The following is a 20,127-nucleotide window of genomic DNA, read 5'->3' on the forward strand; positions in this document are numbered from 1 at the left end:
CCAGGCTGGTCTCGAATTCCTGGGCTCAAGCAATCCACCCACCTCAGCCTCCCAAAGTGCTGGGATTACAGGTGTGAGCCACTGTGCCCACTACCAGACGTCTTTCTTATGTAACTCCAACAACAATCTGTCTTTGCATGTTATATCTCCATGGGCGCGGTGACTGAAAACTAGGAAATAACGTACATGAAGAACACTCTGAAAATTATAAAGCACCAAATAACTCACTAATTAAACCCGCTAGTTAGTGCTCAAACATGATCAGTTATAAAACCAAAGACCTCTCTCCTCTGCTCAGCGTAAACACGGTGCATTTAATCAGTTTTGTGCAGCTCACTGCCAGAGTTCTTACATGTCGCAAAAGTCTCTTCAGAGCCTGAAATTACACAAATGGCTTCACATCACAGTTTTAGGTTCACAAGGATCTGATAAGAAACATTTTATGTGATGAAGAGTGGTAACATTTAAAAAGTAGAATAAAAAAATGCTTTATTCTTTCCTCCCCAGGAGACGCCAGCCCCTCACTCCAGCCTTAACCCCTGGAGCAGAACCGTCCAGGAATTTATCAGTTCCAAAGAAGAGCCAATTACCCTTCACAAGCTCAGATACGTAACAAACATTTAGAAGAGGCAACTCCCAACAAATTGCGGGCAATTTGGAGTCATTTACAAGATACAATCTGCCCTGCCGCCCCAGGGTCTTTACAATGGCCCTGGGCAAGGCCTTGCACACGGCAGGGTGGCAAGTCTCACGTCAGCCTCAGAGCCTCCTCAGCAGAACTCTGAATCCATTACTCACCCAAAACCAGGCTGCAGGCTTACAGTCATGGTCCCTGAATCCTGCACAAAACTCACCTGAAGGAGACCAGCTTTCAATGCCGAAGCTACAAGACGAAAATGACAACTTTTGAAAGCCACGGCTTATTAAAAATTAAAACACCTGACACTTGTGAATCTAGTTCAGGTAAAAATTCTGTACATGGAGCACTCTGATTTGTTCCCTTCAAGTAACTGAGAAACTGCAAGTTGCAAGCTGCGTTCACTCTCTTTATTACATGTCAGTGACCCTGGAGCCCTTCACTGGGCATCCCTGACACTCCCAAGAAGCTGTGTCTAGTTGCCTTGACTCTGAGTGTACAGCAGGAAGAAGCCCCTGTCTGGAAAGAAACACCCTGATGCACAAATAGAAAATCTTTATTTTTATGAGATATTTGATTTTTTTTTTTTTTTTTTTTTTTTGCTTCTTTTAAAAGGAGTTTCACTTTACCCAAATGAACCAAACGTGACTAAGTCATGAGAATCTACCAAATGTTCCTGCAAGCATATAGAAGGTACAGCGGTAAGCGGACGTGTGAGAACAAAGCCAAAACACAAACGGCCTGGTGCTTTGATGTGCAAACCTTTTTGTTCATCATGGACGTGCTTTATCTTTATGGTCTCTCCAACATCCGCACACAGCACACGGGCTTTAAATTCCAAAGCTAATGGAATGTCCGAGGAACAGTGCAAGCCTGACCCTGCACGAGGGGCCCTCACCCCAGTGCCTCTACTCACGTCATCCTCAGATCACACAGGCACACCTAGGCCACTGGTCTGACCCCCAGCCTCACTGAGTCCCTGCTCAAAAGCACCATTTCCCAGCCTGCAGGTTCAAGAGGCTGAGGTGGCTAAGGGCTTGACTCTGACTACAGCAGATGGGAAGTTACTTAATCTCCCAAGTCCTCAGTTTCCACACATATGGCACGACGCTCCCACACCTCGCTAGGGGCTTGCAGATGGCCCGATGCCTGAGACAGGCAGTGCGGAAGTCCACAGATTGGTGGCCTCCAGCAGCGACAACAGTCCCTGAGAGTTCTCTGTTCACAGCTCCTGCAAATGGTGGTTGACCAGCAAGAACCAAGGGCCTCACAGTCCAAGGACAGTTTTGAGAATTCGCAGCGGCAATGTCACAACCACAAGTAAAACATATTTAACTTTCAGAAACAGGACATAAAGCCTACAGCCAGGCACGGTGGCTCACACCTATAATCCCAATGGATTGAGTGGCCAAGGCAGGAGAATTGCTTGAGGCCAGGGGTTCAAGATCAGCCTAGGCAACAAAGCAAGAATCTAATCTCTACAAAAAATTAAAATAAAAAAATTGGCCAGGGCCAGGCATGGTGGCTCATGCCTGTAATCCCAGCACTTTGGGAGGCAAAGGTAGACAGATCACTGAGGTCAGGAATTCGAGACCAGCCTGGCCAACATGGTGAAAAACCCCATCTCTAGTTGAGACTGAAGTGAGCAGTGGTCACACCACTGTACTCCAGCCTGGGTGACAGAAATAATAAATAATAAAATAATAACAACAAAAAAAAGAAAGAAAACGTTTAAAAAACAGGCTAGGTGCAGTGGCTCACACCTATAATCCTAGCACTTTGGGAGGCTGAGGCAGGCAGACGACCTGAGGCGAGGAGTCTGACACCAGCCTGGTCAACATGGCAAAATCCCATCTCCACTAAAAATACAAAAAGGGCATGGTGGCAGGGCCTGCAATCCCAGCTACTCGGGAGGCTGGGGCAGGGGACTCACTTGAACCCAGGCAGCAGAGGCAGCAGTGAGCTGAGACTGTGTCACTGCACTCCAGCCTGACAACAGAGCAAGACGTCGTCTCTCCATCAGCCGTGTTCAGCGAAAAGCTGCCTTTGGGCCACAGCAGAGATCTTTCCTCTCCGCTCACACGCAGCTTTTCTCGGACACTTGCGTGCCATTTTCCTTGTCTCTCCTTTTGCTCTCCAAAACACTGTTCACTGCCAGGAACGGAATCAATTTTCCTCCCTAAGATGAACAGAGTCCTCAAGGAGCTCCTATAAGAAAATCAAGGCCAGGTGCAGTGGCTCACACCTGTAATCCCAGCACTTTGGGAGGTCAAGGAGGGTGGATCACTTGAGCCCGGGAGTTTGAGACCAACCTGGACAACACAGGGAAACCCCGTCTCTATAAAAAATATAGAAATTAGCTGGGCGTGATGGTGTGCGCCTGTGGTCTCAGCTACTCAGGAGGCTGAGGCAGAAGGATCTCTTGAGCCCAGGAGGTGGAGGCTGCAGTGAACTGAGACTGTGCCACTGTATTCCAGCCTGGGTAACAGAGCAAGACCCTACCTCAAAAAAACCACAGAAAACAAAACCCGGGCCAGGCACGGTGGCTCACACCTGTAACCCCAGCACTTTGGGAGGCTGAGGCGGGCAGATCACAAGGTCAAGAGATCGAGACCATCCTGGTCAACATGGTGAAACCCCGTCTTTACTAAAAATACAAAAAATTAGCTGGGCACGGGGTGGTGCGTGCCTGTAATCCCAGCTACTCAGGAGGCTGAGGCAGGAGAATTGCCTGAACCCGGGAAGCGGAGGTTGCGGTGAGCCGAGATCGCACCATTGCACTCCAGTCTGGGTAACAAGAGCGAAACTCCGTCTTAAAAAAAAAAAGAAAACAAAACCCAACAAAACAAGAGCTACATGCAAGTAGGAAGCAGCCTCCACTTACCCCAAAGACACGAGTGCTTCTGCTGCTGCGTCCACTACAGGTAAACCTGCAAAGAGCAGGTGCCCGAGAGCCTGTGTGTGTGCGTGTGATCTTTATTCACTGAGTAATCACAAGGGTACTACAGGCGTTCCAAAGTGCATTTTCATTAGGAGTAATCCCTCCCTGATGCTGCCGCTCCCAACTGCACATCCTGCAGGACTCCCCGCAACCAGTCATGCTCCATGCTGCCCGTGTCCTTCACAAATTCTTCTCCAAGGTGATTATGTTTGTGTTTAAAAAAAGATGCCTCCCTACTGGGGATGGGTAGGGGATAACTCTGGAAACAGCAATTGTCATGGCAACATTTCAGGGGTGCTCAGACCCTAGGCCCCGTCCTCACCCAGCCCTCCATAACACCGGAGAAACTACCAATATTAAGGATGAACGTGGCCGGGCACGGTAGCTCACACCTGTAATCCCAGCACTTTAGGAGGCCGAGGCAGGTGGATCACGAAGTCAGGAGTTCGAGACCAGCCTGACCAACATGGAGAAACCCTGTCTCTACTAAAAATACAAATATTAGGCAGGCGTGGTGGCACATGCCTGTAATCCCAGCTACTCAGGAGGCTGAGGCAGAAGAACTACTTGAAGCCAGGAGGTGGAGGTTGCAGTGAGCTAAGATTGCACCACTGCACTCCAGCCTGGCAACAGAGCAAGACTCCTTCTCAAAAAAAAAAAAAAAAAGGTTCCCGACTTAGCAACAGCAGGTGCAGGGAGAGAGGAAGGTGGATTAGGACTGGAATAAGAAATGAAACTGAAGTCTGCACAATAAACCAGCAAGTCCCAGACTCTCACTCAGTTCATTCACTCACCTCCAGAATCCGAACAGCCAGGACCACCAGAACGAGATTGGGGCATCCTCCAGGGGGAAACGAATCACCCAGAGAAAAGACCTACAGACAATGACATCTGGGGGTCCCCAAGCAACAAAGCCAGCTGGCAGCCCGCACACTCCAAGTGCAGTCACACGCTGCTCAACAACAGGGCTGCGTTCTGAGAAACACGTCACTAGGCGGCTTTGTCCTGTGCGAACATCATGGAGTGACTCACACACCTGGAGCGCTGCATACCCAGGCTGTGCAGCAGGGCCTGTGGATCCTGGGCACCGCCCATGCAGCATGTGACTGTGGTGAATACTGGAGGCCACTGCAGCACAATGGTAAGCACTCATGCATCTCAACACTGCTAAACACAGAAGACGTACAGTAAAAACTCAGTATAAGAGATAAAAGATAGCCGGGCGTGGTGGCTCACGCCTATAAAGGATCGCCTGAGCCTGGGACATCTAGGGCAGTAAGCCATGACTGTGTCACTGCATTCCTGCCTGGGTGACACAGCAAGACCCTGCCTGCAAAAAACAAAAACAAACAAGTAGAAATTGAAAAAACCTTTTTAAATGTTGATGTAGAAAAAAAAATGATTTTTCTTTTGAGTGTATATTCAGAAAGCAAGGGTAGGAAAAAATGTTTTGAAAAGATATGACAGCCAGGCGAGGTGGCTCACACCTGTAATCCCAGCACTTTGGGAGACCAACGTGGATGGATCACAAGGTCAGGAGTTCCAGACCAGCCTGACCGACATGGAGAAACCCCATCTCTACTAAAAACACAAAAATTAGCCGAGCGTGGTGGCATGTGCCTGTAATCCCAGCTACTCAGGAGGCTGAGGCAGGAGAATTGCTTGAACCAGGACCAGGAGGCAGAAGTTGCAGTTAGCCAAGATCATGCCATTGAACTCCAGCCTGAGCTACAGAGTAAGACTCCGACTCAAAAAAAAAACAAAACACACAATGAACATCTTAAAATCTCCAGAAAGATTTCTAAATGTTGATCTAGACAAAAAATGTTGATCTATTTTGAGTGTATATTCAGAAAGCAAGGGCAGGAAAAAAATGCATTGAAAAGACCCATGAAAACACAACAAAAAGAAATATAAAATATAAAGGATAACTCTAGATGGTCCACTGCACTCCAGCCTGGCAACAGAGCAAGACTTCATCTCAAAAAAAAGAAAGGTTCCCGACCTAGCAACAGCAGGTACAGGGAGAGGGGAGGGTGGATTAGGACTGGAGTAAGAAATGAGACTGAAGTCTGCACAATAAACCAGCAAGTCCCAGACTCTCACTCAGTTCATTCACTCAGCTCCAGAATCCGAACAGCCAGGACCACCATAAGTGGTCCATAAGTAAGATCTCAAGTTTTAAAATGAGAAACAGTGAAGATGAAAGAGAAGAAATTATCAAAGAAATAACATTACTGGTGAGATGCAATGGCTCACACCTGAAATCTCAACTCTCTGAGAGGGCAAGGTAGGAGGACTGCTCAAGGCCAGGACTTTGAGACCGGCCTGGGCAACACAGGGAGACCTTGTCTCTAATGAAAATTGTAAAAAATTAGCCGGGTGGGCTGGGCATGACAGCTCACTCCTATAATTCCAGCACTTTGGGGGGCCGAGGCACATGGATCACCTGAGATCTGGAGTTCGAGACCAGCCTGACCAACATGGAGAAATCCCATCTCTACTAAAAATACAAAATTAGCCAGGTATGGTGGTGCATGATGCCTGTAGCTACTTGGGACTCTGTCTCCCCCCACCCCCCCCAAAAAAAAAAAAAAAAGAGAGAGAGAAAAGAATTAAATAGGACATGTTGTTGGTAAAAAAAAAAAAATTACAGCCAGGCATGAAAGTTCATGCCTTCTAATCCCAGCACTTTGGGAGGCCAAGGCAGAAGAATCACTTGAGCCCAGGAAGCTGAGGCAGGAGAATCACTTGAACCCGGGAGGCAGAGGCTGCAGTGAGCCGAGATCGTGCCACTGCACTCCAGCCTGGGCAACAAGAGCGAAACTCTGTCTCAAAAAGAAACAACATTAATGGGGTGTGCTGGTGCCTGTAGTCCCAGCTACTCTGGAGGCTGAGGCAGGAGGATCGCTCAACACTTTTTTCCAGGCCTGCCTCGGCAAAAAAAAAGGGAAAGAAATAGCATTTTTTTAAAGTCCAGAATTAAAGGACAAGTTTCTTTGGCACAAAGAAAGAGAAAAGCCCCAAGCAAAACACAATGTTATGAAATAACACTATTGATAAAGAAAACATCCAAAAAATGTGTGGAGGGAGGGAAAAAGCCCCATCCACACCATATGAAGAGAATGGAGTCAGAAAAACAGAAGGCGATGGTGTACTTCCTCCAAATTTCGGGGGAGGTGCCACCCAACCTAAATTCTAAACCCAACTCTTCTCTCTTTCAGGTTCTTTTGGCATGAGCACATAACACCAGTACCATGGACACCAATAACACGGCACCCAGTACCACAGCACACCAATAACACGGCACCCAGTACCACAGCACACCAATAACACGGCACCCAGTACCACAGCATACCAATAACACAGCACCCAGTACCACAGCATACCAATAACACAGTACCCAGTACCATAGCATACCAGTAACACAGTATGAGGTACCATAGCATGCCAATAGCATAGCACCGAGTACCATAGCACCCAGTACCATAGTATGCCAATAACACAGCACCCAGTACCACACATACCAATAACATAGCATGCAGTACCATGGCACCCAATAACACAGCACCCAGTACCACAGCATACCAATAACATAGCATGCAGTGCTATGGCACCCAATAACACAGCACCCAGTACCACAGCACACCAGTAACAGCACCAGGTACCATAGCATGCCAATAGCATAGCACCCAGTACCATGGCACCCAATACCACAGCACCCAGTATCATAGCATGCCAAAAACACAGTACCCAGTACAACAGCATACCAGTAACACCCAGTACCACATCACACCAATAACACAGCACCCAGTACTGTGGCATACAATACATACTGGGTATACAATACATACACACAGCTGTGGCATACAATATGTAATGTGGCATTCAATACACACAGCAATCAGTACTACAGCACCCAGTACCAGAGCAGGGCAATAACACAGCACCCAGTATCACAGCACACCAACAACACAGCACGCAGTACCACAGCACCCCAGTAACATAGCACCCAGTACCACAGCACCCAATACCACAGAACCTAGTACCACACCACCCAGTACCACAGCATGCCAATACACAGCACCCAGGACCACAGTATACCAATAACATACCACTCAGTACCATGGCACCCAGTAACACAGCACCCAGTACCACAGGATGCCAATAACATAGCACCCAGTACCACATCACACCAATAACACAGCACCCAGTACCATGGCATACAAATAACAGCACTCAGTACTACAGCACCCAGTACAACAGCACGCCGATAACAGCACCCAGTGCCACATATGCCAATAACACAGTATCCAGTACTATGGTAAACCAATAACAGCACCCAGTACTACAGCACCATGATATGCTAATTCCACAGCTCCCAGTACCATGGCACACCAGTAACACAGCTCCCAGTACCATAGCACATCAATAACACAGCGTCCAATATCATGGCACACCAATAACACAGACCCAGTACCACAGCATGCCAATCAATAACACAGTACCCAGTAACACGGCACCCAATAACAGCACACCAGTACCACTGCACCCAGTTACACAGCATGCCAGTAGCACACACACCAGCTCCACAGCACCTAGTGCCACAGGATGCCTAAAGAATAACTGTTTCAAAGGTCGGGCGCGGTGGCTCACGCCTGTAATCCCAGAACTTTGGGAGGCCGAGGCGGGTGGATCACAAGGTCAGGAGATCGAGACTATCCTGGTCAACATGGTGAAACCCCATCTCTACTAAAAATACAAAAATTAGCTGGGCGTGGTGGCACATGCCTGTAATCCCAGCTACTCGGGAGGCTGAGGCAGGGGAATTGCTTGAACCCAGGAGGCGGAGGTTGTGGTGAGCCGAGATCACACCATTGCACTCCAGCCTGGGTAACAAGAGCGAAACTCTGTCTCAAAAAAAAAAACAAAAAAAAAAACTAACTGTTTCAACCAGAGTGGGAATACAGAAGACTTCAGGGGACATGTCTGCCAGAGAAAAAATACTTCATCCAACAGGTTTTACAGTGAGAAGAATATTCACAAGCACTATGAGAAATAAACGTGTGCCGTTGACCAGGTACAATGGCGCACCCCTGTAGTCCCAGCTACTAGGGAGGGTGAAGCAGGAGAATCGCCTGAACCCAGGAAACAGAGGTTGTGGTGAGCCAAGATCGTGCCATTGCACTCCAGCCTGGGCAACAGAGAGAAACTCCGACACATACACACACACACACACACACACACACGCACACACACACAAAGCAGCCGAGTGGGGTGGTGGGCGCCTGTAATCCCACCTACTGAGGAGGCTGAGGGAGGAGAATCTCTTGAGCCTGGGAGGAGGAGGTTGCCATGAGCTGAGATCACGCCACTGCACTCCAGCCTGGGTGACAGAGCAAGACCCCGTCTCAAAAAAAAAAAAAAAAAAGAAAGAAAGAAATATTTACGTGTATCTTTTTTAAATGAAAAATGTGCTTTTGAGCCAGGTGCAGTGGCTCACACCTATAATCCCAGCACTTTGGGAGGCCAAAGTGGGAGGGTCACAAGGTCAAGAGATTGAGACCACCCTGGCCAACACAGTGAAATCCTGTCTCTACTAAAAATACAAAAGAATTAGCTGGGTGTGGTGGCACATGCCTGTAGTCCCAGATACTCGGGAGGCTGAGGCAGAAGAATCACTTGAAGCCAAGAGGTAGAGGTTGCATTGCGCTGAGATCCCACCACTGCATTCCAGCCTGGCGACAGAGAGAGACTCCATCTCAAAAAAAAAAGCTGCATATAATTCAGACCTTCTTGTAAAGCTATTATTCTTTTCATAATATACTTTCTAATTATAAACATGCTGTTATAAGAATCTGGAAAATACAGAAGAGAAAGAAGAAAATCAAAAGCCCACATATCGAACTGCACAGAAAAAAAAGCCTATGTAACCAACCAGCCGTGCCAGTGGGTGTTCAAGCCATTCTATTTGCCGGCTTTATTACAAGCAGCACTCCTTAGGGTTATTTTAAATACTTGTTTAGGAGCAGACACCAACCCTATAGACTACAGGTGAGCTGGTAAAGATCCAGAGTGGGTTAAAACCACAAAAAAATACTGGAGGAACCTCAAATGAGGCAGGATGGTGAGTGCCACGAGCAGGGGCCCAGGACCAAGCTGCACGCTGCAGCTCGCAGCAAGGACAGCGCCTGCCCGGCCACCCAGCCAGCAGCTGAGCCAAGAGCTGAGGTCCACTCGCTAGGAGACGCCTCAACGATAACAAAGGAAGCCTGTGGTCCAAGGTTGCAATCCACACAGTCAGCGTCCAACTCCAGACGGGGCCCAGGGTCCTTGTTGGGGGAGAAAGGGCATGGAGCCTGGGCCGTACGTGCACTCAGCTTGGCATGTGGTCTCTGGGGGCTCCCTGGCACCACTGCAACATCAGGGAGCTGTGTGCGTTTTAACAGACACGTGACCAGTCTCCATCTCTGAAGGAGTGGAAAAACCAAATACTTTCTGGAGTTAAGGGTTCTGAGAGGACCCTGAGTGGCTGGCTCACAAAATGGGCGTTTTCACAGATGTAACAGAGGGGAAACTGAGGCAAAGCTGCTTCCCTCCATACACACAAGTAGGCAGTGGAGGGGCCCAAGAAAGGGCCAACAGGCGGCCCTCCCTCCCTGACAGCCACCGTGGCCCAGCCTGGCCCCTACCTCTGGTAACTGCAGGGCACACTGCTACAAATGATGCCCGCATTTTACAAGGATAAGCGGAACCAAGAGTTGTGAATCAAATTCCAATCTGTGACACTGACTGGTGCAAAATGTGACAATGGGCTGGGCTGCCAGGCAGCAGTCATGGGTACAGCTTAGTTCCAAGAAGGGCCACACGGGCCCACAATGGCACGTGCCCCAGGCCCTCCCCGAAACAGCTGCGGCAGGTCAGCACCGGCACCAAGGCCATGGAGAGTCTCATCAGCACGTCTGCCACTAGCTGCCTGCAAGTGCCTTCCTTTCACAACCACCCACACAGCTCGGGACAGAGGTCGGCCCAGGCAAAGGGGCCTCTCGCTCCTAACAGGCAACTATAGATACTTCCGAGGACTCCACTGAAATCCGTCAAGAGACTGTGGAGCTTTACATGGCTAAGGAAGAGAAAAAAGATGTTTGGAGTCCTTGCCCACTGACAGGTGCATAAAAATACAGGATGGGCCAGGCGTGGTGGCTCACACCTGTAATCCCAGCACTTTGGGAGGCCGAGATGGGCAGATCACTTGAGGTCAGGAGTTCAAGACCAGCCTGGCCAACATGGCAAAACTCAGTCTCTACTAAAAAATAAAAAAATTAGCCAGGCGTGGTGGCGCATGCGCCTATAATACCAGCTACTCAGTAGGCTGAGACGGGAGAATCACTTGAACCTGGGAGGCAGAGGTTGCAGTGAGCTGAGATCGCGCCACTGCACTCCAGCCTGGGCAACAAGAGTGAAACTCCATCTCAAAAAAAGAAAAAGCAGGACACAGCTAGTGCTGTGGTGACAGAGTCCAGCAGAGCAGGTTTGTGTCCTTAGGAGCCTGGGTCTCGCTGCTGGTGCAGCAGGAAGTCCCTGGGTGCTGTAAGAAGGGAGGGCATCTATCACAGTCCCTCTGGAGCTGGAGGAGAACAGACGGAGGCAGAGACCCAGTGCGGAGACTCCTGAGGCAACGGGGGTGCAGGCAGTGGGAGTGCAGGTGTGAGGAGCTGGAGGATGCCAGGCCTGGCAGGTGGTGAGGCCACTTCTGAGAGAAGAATACAAAGGAGCAGGTTTGAGGGAGGGAACGAATATGCCTCACTTTAAGGAAATACAATTATTAAAATCAAAATGTGTTGTTCACTACTCTATCTTTGCAACCATTTGTAACCCAGATGGGCATGGTAAGAGGTGTGTGGGCACGGGGCTGAGGCCTCCGAGGCACTCACAGAATCCGTCACAATGTCCGCCACTTAGCAGGTCCTTACTTCACTGTTCCCATTTCACAGATGAGCCAGAGGGGCTCCACGGTCACTTGGCTGGCAGAGGATAACCCCCCAGCCACAGGCCAGTGGAACAGTCGCCAAGCCGGGTTCCTAGGCTCAGCCAGGAGCTCAACATGCTCAGAGCATGACAAAGTTTAGGTGGAAAACATGGTTCTTCTATTCACTTTTCTTGGACATCTACAAAGAAACTTCTCTTTGGGCTGGGCATGGTGGCTCACGCCTGCAACCCCTGCTCTTTGGGAGGCTGAGGCGGGCGGATCACTTGAGGTCAGGAGTTCAAAACCAGCCTGGCCAACAGAGTGAAACCCTGTCTCTATTAAAAATACAAAAAAAATTAGCCAGGCCTGGTGGCAGGCGCCTGTAATCCCAGCTACTGGGGATGCTGAGGCAAGAAAACTGCTTGAACCTGGGAGGCAGAGGCTGCAGTGAGCTGAGATCGTGCCACTGCACTCCAGTCTGGGTGACAGAGCAAGACTCCGTCTTAAAAAAAAATTTCTCTTTAGATCTGCTCAAATAGGGGAAGTGAATACCTGAAAGGAGACTAGAAAGCCCCGACCCAGGCAAGGGGAGCTGGGCAAGGGGCGGTGCGGCTCACAAGCACCTACGCCCTGCCCTCTCTGCACCACAGCAGAGGTTCCCTTAACAAGAGGAGCCTGAGGGCGACCACACCCAGGGCCACCCCCTTTGTATGGGAAGCAGAGTTCACCCTCTAACACAGCCCCTCTGCACTCGGCACCTTCACCAGCGCCACCGCCTGAAGTCCAAGTGACACAGAAACCCAAGATCAGTCTTTCACAGAAAACTGTACACATTTTGAGCACTTTTTCTCTCTTTTTTTAGAATATTATACATTTTTTAAAATTGCATTTTAGGTTTTGGGGTACATGTGAAGAACATGCAAGATTGTTGCATAGGTACACACATGGCAGTGTGATTTGCTGCCTTCCTCCCCTTCACCTATATCTGGCATTTCTCCCCATGCTATCTCTCCCCAACTCCCCACCCCCCGCTGTCCCTCCCCTATTCCCCCCCCCCCGACAGACCCCAGTGTGTGTTGCTCCTCTCCCTGTATCCATGTGTTCTCACTGTTCAACACACACCTATGAGTGAGAACATGCGGTGTTTGATTTTCTGTTCTTGTGTAAAAATATGGAACGCTTCAGGAATTTGCGTGTCATCCTTGCACAGGGGCCATGCTAATCTTCCCTGTATCCTTCCAATTTTTAGTATATGTGCTGCCGAAGCGAGCACTCTCTCTCTTTTTTTTTTAACAATTTATTCTCTTAATCTTTCAGGCCATTACCAGAAACAGTCAACAAGCTAATGGGCAGGTCAGACGGCTCCTCAGGTACCCCTGTGGGAACCTCAACAGCAGGGGCTGGCTGCCCACCTTGAAAAGGACCCACTGGTCCCCTGAGCAGCTGAGCTCCACGAACCAGGAGCCCAAGACAAGCCACCGTGTTGCTGCTGCTGTGACCACAGTCACACGGACCAGCCCTATCCATAACAAGTGCCTCGCTAGGCTGGCCCGGGAAGATACAAGAAAATCCCTAGGAGGACCCTGTCCCCAGCAAGCTGCCCAGCCAGCGCGAAGGTCAGGGCAGTCAACAGAAGGCGCCAGCAGCGAGGGGCTGCACGCCTAACTGAGCACACCTGGCAGGGGCGTGCAAGGCCAGCCCCGAAGGGGAGCAGAGACTGAGCCCGCCAGCCAGGGAACGCAGGTCCTAGGCCTCCTGCCTGACCACTCAGTAAACAGCAAAACCTGCCTGCCAATTCACACCGCTGAAATGACCCAGCCAGTTCTGTTCAAGGTTCCACTGACAATGAGAACCAAGACCCAAAAGTGCAGAAAATGTTCCCACACAGGCAGAACTGGGGAGCCAGGGAGGAACCCCATGAAAGCCTGGCCCAGGAGCTCAAAATGACAGTGGGTGAGTGGAACAAACGCAGACAAGGGCCAGGAATGGAGCTCTTTCCCAGGCTGAGACAGAGACCTCAGCAAAACATCTCACTTTCCTCAAATCAAGTATGTGAAACCAGCACACGGCTCACACACGAACCAACAAGAACCCGCACCCAGGCCCGCACGCCTGGAAGCCTGTGCCTCACCGCAGGGGAGGAGTGACTGCAGCAAAGGCACAGCAAAGCAGGCCCCAGGACAGAGGGGCCAGCATCCAAGGCCCAGCCCTCCCGTGATGGACACAGCCCTTCCGACCATTCCTCCACGCAGATTCCACCCTAGGACGGTTAAGCTGCTCTCCACAGGAAACGCATCCCCTAACACGCAAGGCCTAAGCTCCAGGTCGTTTTGGTAGCAGTGCTCACCAGCTGCCTGTTCAGCACCCACTCCCCTCTGACTTTCGTGTTACCCCCAGCCTTCCTTCGGAGGACCAGCCCTGGCTCCCCACTGGGGAGTAGCCATCTGCCTGGCTGGAGCACCCCACTTTCCTTCAGGAGTGGCCCTCCTGCACAGCCCCCACCCACGCCGTCTGACTGTGCTGGGATGGACAGGACACAGCGGTACAGGGTGCCACTCCTCAGAGAAACGGCAGGTCTGTCCTTCAGAGCTGCAGGAAGCATCTGTAAACAAGGGAACCCAGAGCCCAAGGTCACTGCAGCAGCCACCTCCAACACAAAGCCTATGAAGCTGGCCGCTAGGCAAGCACAGTCAGGCGGGCACAAAGCAAAGGTGCTAGACCCTGACCGAGGCACACCTGAGGCGCTGTCTCAACAGCTCCCTTCAGGCTTGAGCCCAGGTGGGTGGGTTTCCACTACTTCCAACCAACCTGCTGCACCCTCACCCCACACCTCGCAGGACAAACAGAAGGTCCAAGCGTGAGGAACACACACTAGACTACATGCTCTGTCAGTGCTGAGAACCAGCCATCCAGCATCAGAGATCTTCACACCACAAAGCTGCAGCATGGCCACCTCCCACAGAGGATCCCACTGCAGACAGGACTCCTGAGCCCCAGGGTCCTCGGCCACCAGCAGCCCCACAGCAGGCAAGTGAGGACCCAAACTGTGTAGACACAGCTACACAAAACTCGACAAGAGAAGCCAATGTATTCCATTAATTTCATAACAAACGTTGCTTGCTACAAATACAGCAAATCAAGGACAGACGGTGAAGCTACTGCTCACGAACCAGGAGCCCAAGACCAGCCACCATGTTGCTCCTGCTGAACAGCAGAAATCAGAACTGAGCTTCTATTTTTCCTGCAGCCCAGCCCTCAACTTTAGTCCCATCTTAAAAATAACCAGCTGGGGTCGGACACAGTGGCTCACGCTTGTAATTCCAACTACCAGGGAGGCTGAGGCAGGTGGATCTCTTGAGGTCCAAGACCAGACTGGTTTGACAACAGACCAGCCAACGTGGTAAAACCCTGCACTACTACAAATACAAAAAATTAGCCAGGCGTGGTGGCGCATGCCCGTAATCCCTGCTACTCAGTGACTGAGGCAGGAGAATAGCCTGAACCCAGGAGGCAGAGGTTGCAGTGAGCTGAGATCATGCCACTGCACTCCAGTCGGGGTGACAAAGCAAGACTCCATCTCAACAAACAAACAAAATAACAAGCTGGGTGCAGTGGCTCACACCTGTAATCCCAGCACTTTGCGAGGCTAACACAGGCAGATCACTTGAGCCCAAGAGCTTGAGACCAGCCTGGCCAAGATTGCAAAACCCCGTCTCTACTAAAAATACAAAAATTAGCCAGGCGTAGTAGTGACAGGCACCCATAATCTCAGCTACTTGGTAGGCTGAAGCAGGAGAATCACTTAAACCCAGGAGGAAGAGGTTGCAGTAGGTCGTGACTGCACCACTGCACTTGAGCCTGGGTGACAGAGTAAGACTTCATTTCCTAAAATGCTTGCTAAATAAACAGCACTTGGCTGGCCAGCGGGCAGTGGCTCATGCCTGTAATCCCAGCACTTTGGGGGGCCAAGGCAGGCAGATCACAAGGTCAGGAGTTGGAAACCATCCTGGTCAACATGGTGAAACCCCATCTCTACTAAAAACACAAAAATTAGCCTGGCGTGGTGGCGCGTGCCTGTAATCCCAGCTACCTGGGAGGGTGAGGCAGGAGAATCGCTAGAAACTGGACGGCGGAGGTTTTGGTGAGCCAAAATCACACCACTGCACTCCAGCCTGAGCAAAAGAACAAAACTTCATCTCAAAAAAAAAAAAAAAAAAAAAGAATAAATAAAACAGCACTTGGCTAAAGACAATGAACAAAAGGAAAAAAAACATGAACCTAGACAGACCATCTTTTTTTTTTTTTTTTTTTTTTTTTTTGAGATGGAGTTTTGCTTCTGTTGCCCAGGCTGGAGTGCAATGGCACGGTCTCGGCTCACCCCAACCTCCGCCTCCTGGGTTCAAGCGATTCTCCTGCCTCAGCCTCCCGAGTAGTTCGAATTACAGGCGTACATCACCACACCCGGCTAATGTTGTATTTTTGTAGATATGGGGTTTCTCTATGCTGCCAGGCTGGTCTAGAACTCCAGACCTCAGGTTATCAGCCCGCCTCGGCCTCCCAAAGTGCTGGGATTACAGGTGTGAGCCACCACACCCGGCTGACAGTCCATCTTAAATCGTATCACTCAGAAATGTTTAATCCTGTGTTTATGAGCAAGTAGCCGATTTCTGCATCACAGTAAGCTTGAAAGACTGATTTGAGTTTTAATAACTCCACGGGAGAGTCCCAGCACATGGGATGTGTTTTCGGAGTCTTGATTAAATCAGCAGGGGTCATGTGGATTCCAGGCTTTCAAAGTTACACAGGCTGGAGCCTCCAGTGACCAGCTCCACAGAAAGAGTGGGAAACACATGCTCTCTGCTCACAAGCACAACAGGTGCCAGTCCGAAAGCCAAATACACCTCCAGGAACCACGCAGGGATCACAGGGAAGGAAGAAGGAAGAAAAGGGTCCAAGGCTGAGCACCACTCTGCTCCCTCCCCGGCGGCACACGCACCCCAGACACCTGCGAGGATTGCCTCAGGGCCCAGGCTGTGTGGACTACACCACAGCACCAACAGACTGTGTTGGCAAGAAAAAAAGCCCAATCTCGGAATGCCCACCATAGCCACAGGAAGTTTTCAAAGCACTCTGGCCACTCCCCACACCTAAACTTCCTCCCCACTATTTCGCAGCCTCCAGGAAGAAGCTTAGATCATTATAAAAGCAATAATCCTGCCAGGCACGGTGGCTCACGCCTGTAATCCTAACACTTTGGGAGGCAGAGGCGGGCAGATCACCGGAGGACGGGAGTTTGAGACCAGCCTGACCAACATGGAGAAACTCGGTGTCTACCAAAAATACAAAATTAGCCAGGCGTGGTGGCACATACCTATAATCCCAGCTACTCGGGAGACTGAGGCAGGAGAATCGCTTGAACCTGGGAGGTGGAGGCTGCACTGAGCACAGATTGCATCATCGCACTCCAGCCTGGGTGACAAGAGCGAAAGTCCGTCTCAAAAAAAAAAAAAGCAATTATCCAGGTCTCCAAGTACCGACACCCTGAAACATCCACTCCTCCCTTTATTAAGCCCACAGGATCATGTCTACCAGATAGATCCACCACCTATTTAAGAGAGTACAGATTTTACCACTGAAAGGTGAAGCTTAAACGTCGTTATGACTTCTAAGAATTCTGATGTTCCTAATGACTCACAAAGTCATGTATTTTAGTCTGTTCTCAATAGAAGTATTCTCAACATTACACGTTTAAAAAGTATCTAATGACAAAAGCAAAATTATCACGAATAAGAAAAAAAAAACAAAATCCAACCGCAACAGCAGCAGGACATCCAGCGTGGGTTAAAGCCCCGTCAATAGCACCTTTCCCTGGCTTGTTCTCCAGCTCCTGGAGGCGAGTACAGAAAGCAGACGCCTGGCGTCGGACTCACCTGAACTCTCTGCCTTCGCTGTACCGTCGACTGGAGGAGGACCTCGGGGCAGCTGTCTCCAGGAGCAGCTTCTGAGGGAGTCTTCCAGGAGGAGCAGTGTCTCTGCCATCGTCCTCGTCCACGTCCTGGTCACATTTCCATTCCTCATCTTCGTTTAAAGTCGGCAGGTATCCAGATATGCCCTTCCCTGTCCCTGACCCAGAGCTCTGGTCACTACAGACCTTCGGGCTCTCTGAGCCTGTCCTCGTATATTCCAAATAAATATCAGACTTAAGGAAGGAGGGGTAGGTGTTTTCCTCCATAGTGGCCTGGATTTCTGTCTGGGCCTGGTCAAACATGGCAGGATCGATCAGCTGCTTCATGATGCAGCCCTTTATGAAGCTCCTGGTGGCCGGCTTGGTCTGCCGGGACACGATGCCATTGTTATCAAGGATGTACTTTCGGTAGATGGCTCTGGCCAGCTTCAGCCTCTTCTCCTCATTCGAGTCACAGGGCTCCAGCTTCCTGAAGCCAGTGCAGGCAAACCAGAAGTCCAGCAAGTCAGCACAGCCCTCCTGCTTCAGGAAAGTCCTGAACAGGCTTATCCCATCTTGATCATCCAGCAGGGAGTGCAGTGACTCAGCCCACTTCAGGTACGGCGGGGTAGGGGAGGCACTGCCCTCAGGCTCATACCCCAGGTCCAGATCCGAGCGCCTCGGAGTGGCGGTCGAAGTCTCACCTTTAATGCCAACACCTTTCCCGGAGCAGAAACTGTAGCTGGCGGGCCTCGGGTCTGTGGACACCAGTTCTCCCTCCTCACCAGGCACTGGGGGTCGGGGAGCATCTTCGGTGAAACTTGCTCCAAGGTCCAAGGGGAAACCCTGCTCCTGGACATTCATTTTGGGACTCTGTGCGTCAATGCACAATGAGCGCTGCACCCTAACACATCAGTACTTAACAGCTCCAAAGTCAATCAATCTGCCCTGTTGAAACCATTAAGAGGACAAGGATTAGGAAAGGTGGCGCCATGAAACACGGCCAGAGCTTTTCTCAAGACAAGACTCGTGACGACGCCCTCCCACTCAAACTCAAAGCAAGAAACTCAGTTGAAATTTTCAGTCAAGGTGTATTTTGGCTACAAGCATTGTTCTACATTAAAGCAATTTCTGGCAACGTTTACAACTACTGGAATGCCTCTCACGCTAAGAAGGGAATGCCCTGGACACGGGAATACCACTCCTCACACGTGTCCCTGCACACACGACACAGAGGCTGGCAGTCTGAGAACCTCTCCCCTCAGCTGCAGAGCTGAGTGAGGGGGAAGGAAAGCTGCTTCTAGTCCTGACTATGTGCATGAACCTGAGTGAGGGCTGGACCCTCACGAGCAGGATGGAGACAACTTCTCCACCGGCCTCGGCAACACTCAGAAAGGAAGGCTCGCTACAGCGCCGAAGGCAGGCGGGTGTCTTCTGAGCCCACGCCCTCCAGCTCACAGCGCAGTTTCCCGCCTGCCGCGTCACTTCACACATGGCACACCTCGCAACACGTGAGCACACACTGCAGAGTGTTCCTCTGGCTCTCAGCACACGCCTCAGAGCAGTCAATCATGGGTCACCTTCAGCACCATCGACCAAGGGACCCAGGACACCACCCACACCCACAGAGGCGCTGTGACACCATCACTGGAGACACCTTGAAGTGCGCTGTCAGAAAGCTGCACTTGACCCTTAAAAGCCTCTCTCAGGAGGAAGGTATCCTTCAGATAGCAAACAGTAATTGGGTACTTTAAGGAACAGGGAAGGTACAGAATAAAATGAAATTTAAATACAATTTTTAGCTAAAGAAGCTATAGCTGATTTCACTCCTCAAGCTGAAAACCAAACCACCCACCCTCTTAGACATCAGGGAACTACAGAATCTGCTGCTGCTGTTGCTAAAAGCCTGCCTAGGGCATGCAAAAGAGACGAGATAAGGGCTCCAACAGAACCCTCTGCCACGGTCTGTGGTCCTTCCTGCCACGTCCTACAGGAGCCCAGGAGCTCTGGCTATGCCTCTCAACCCAGCCACACTGGTGACTGAAACACAGCCTGCCATTTAAGTGGTCCCAGTGAAAAGTGGCTGGAGAGAAGGCTTCAGGAGCACACTGGGCTCAAAAGCCTGGAGTGCTAAACAAGCCACAGGGTACAAACAAAACCCTAAAACCGGCCGAGCACGGTGGCTCACGCCTGTAATCCTAGCACTTTGGGAGGCTGAGGTGGGTGGAACACCTGAGGTCAGGAGTTCGAGACCAGCCTGGCCATAATGGTGAAACCCCATCTTTTAAAAAAAAAAAAAAAAAAAACCCTAAAACCCAGGACCAACTCAAGGGGGCTCTCCTAGCCACCACTCCACACTGCTGTCCCTGGTCTACATGGATGGAATCTGTCCCCCACACCAGCTTCCTCACATTGCACACGTGTTACCTGCCAACAGCTGCTGACAGCTAGAAGCAAGAAGGATCCACAGAGCCAGGTGTGGTGTTATGCACCTGTAGTCCCAGCTACTCAGGAGGCTAAGGCTGAAGGATCCCTTGAGCCCACGAGTTCAAGACTAACCTGGGCAACATAGTGAGACCCAATCTGTACAAAAAAAAATTTTTTGGGGGGCCGGGTGCGGTGGCTCACGCCTGTAA

The 20,127-nt window shown here is 50.5% G+C and overlaps 1 protein-coding gene and 1 non-coding gene across 3 annotated transcripts in view; both read right to left on the reverse strand.

Moving 5' to 3' along the window:
* AXIN1 (axin 1) overlaps positions 1 to 18,459 on the reverse strand; it is a 54,419-nt gene extending 35,960 nt beyond the window's left edge. For both annotated transcript variants that reach the window (XM_012468699.2, XM_012468698.2), the window contains exon 1: positions 17,478 to 18,459. In XM_012468699.2, the coding sequence (XP_012324122.1) occupies positions 17,478 to 18,355 (878 nt within the window). In that variant the 5' untranslated portion in view covers positions 18,356 to 18,459. The remainder of the gene's footprint in view (positions 1 to 17,477) is intronic.
* On the reverse strand, positions 12,713 to 12,820 carry LOC135269189 (U6 spliceosomal RNA). Its single transcript, XR_010337482.1, has one exon. It is a non-coding gene; the product is annotated as a U6 spliceosomal RNA (small nuclear RNA).
* Positions 18,460 to 20,127: the final 1,668 nt, after the last annotated feature.

Source organism: Aotus nancymaae, unplaced genomic scaffold (genome assembly GCF_030222135.1).
Source record: "Aotus nancymaae isolate 86718 unplaced genomic scaffold, 86718_ANA_hifiasm-v0.15.2.pri h1tg000049l, whole genome shotgun sequence".
Taxonomy (NCBI): domain Eukaryota; kingdom Metazoa; phylum Chordata; class Mammalia; order Primates; family Aotidae; genus Aotus; species Aotus nancymaae.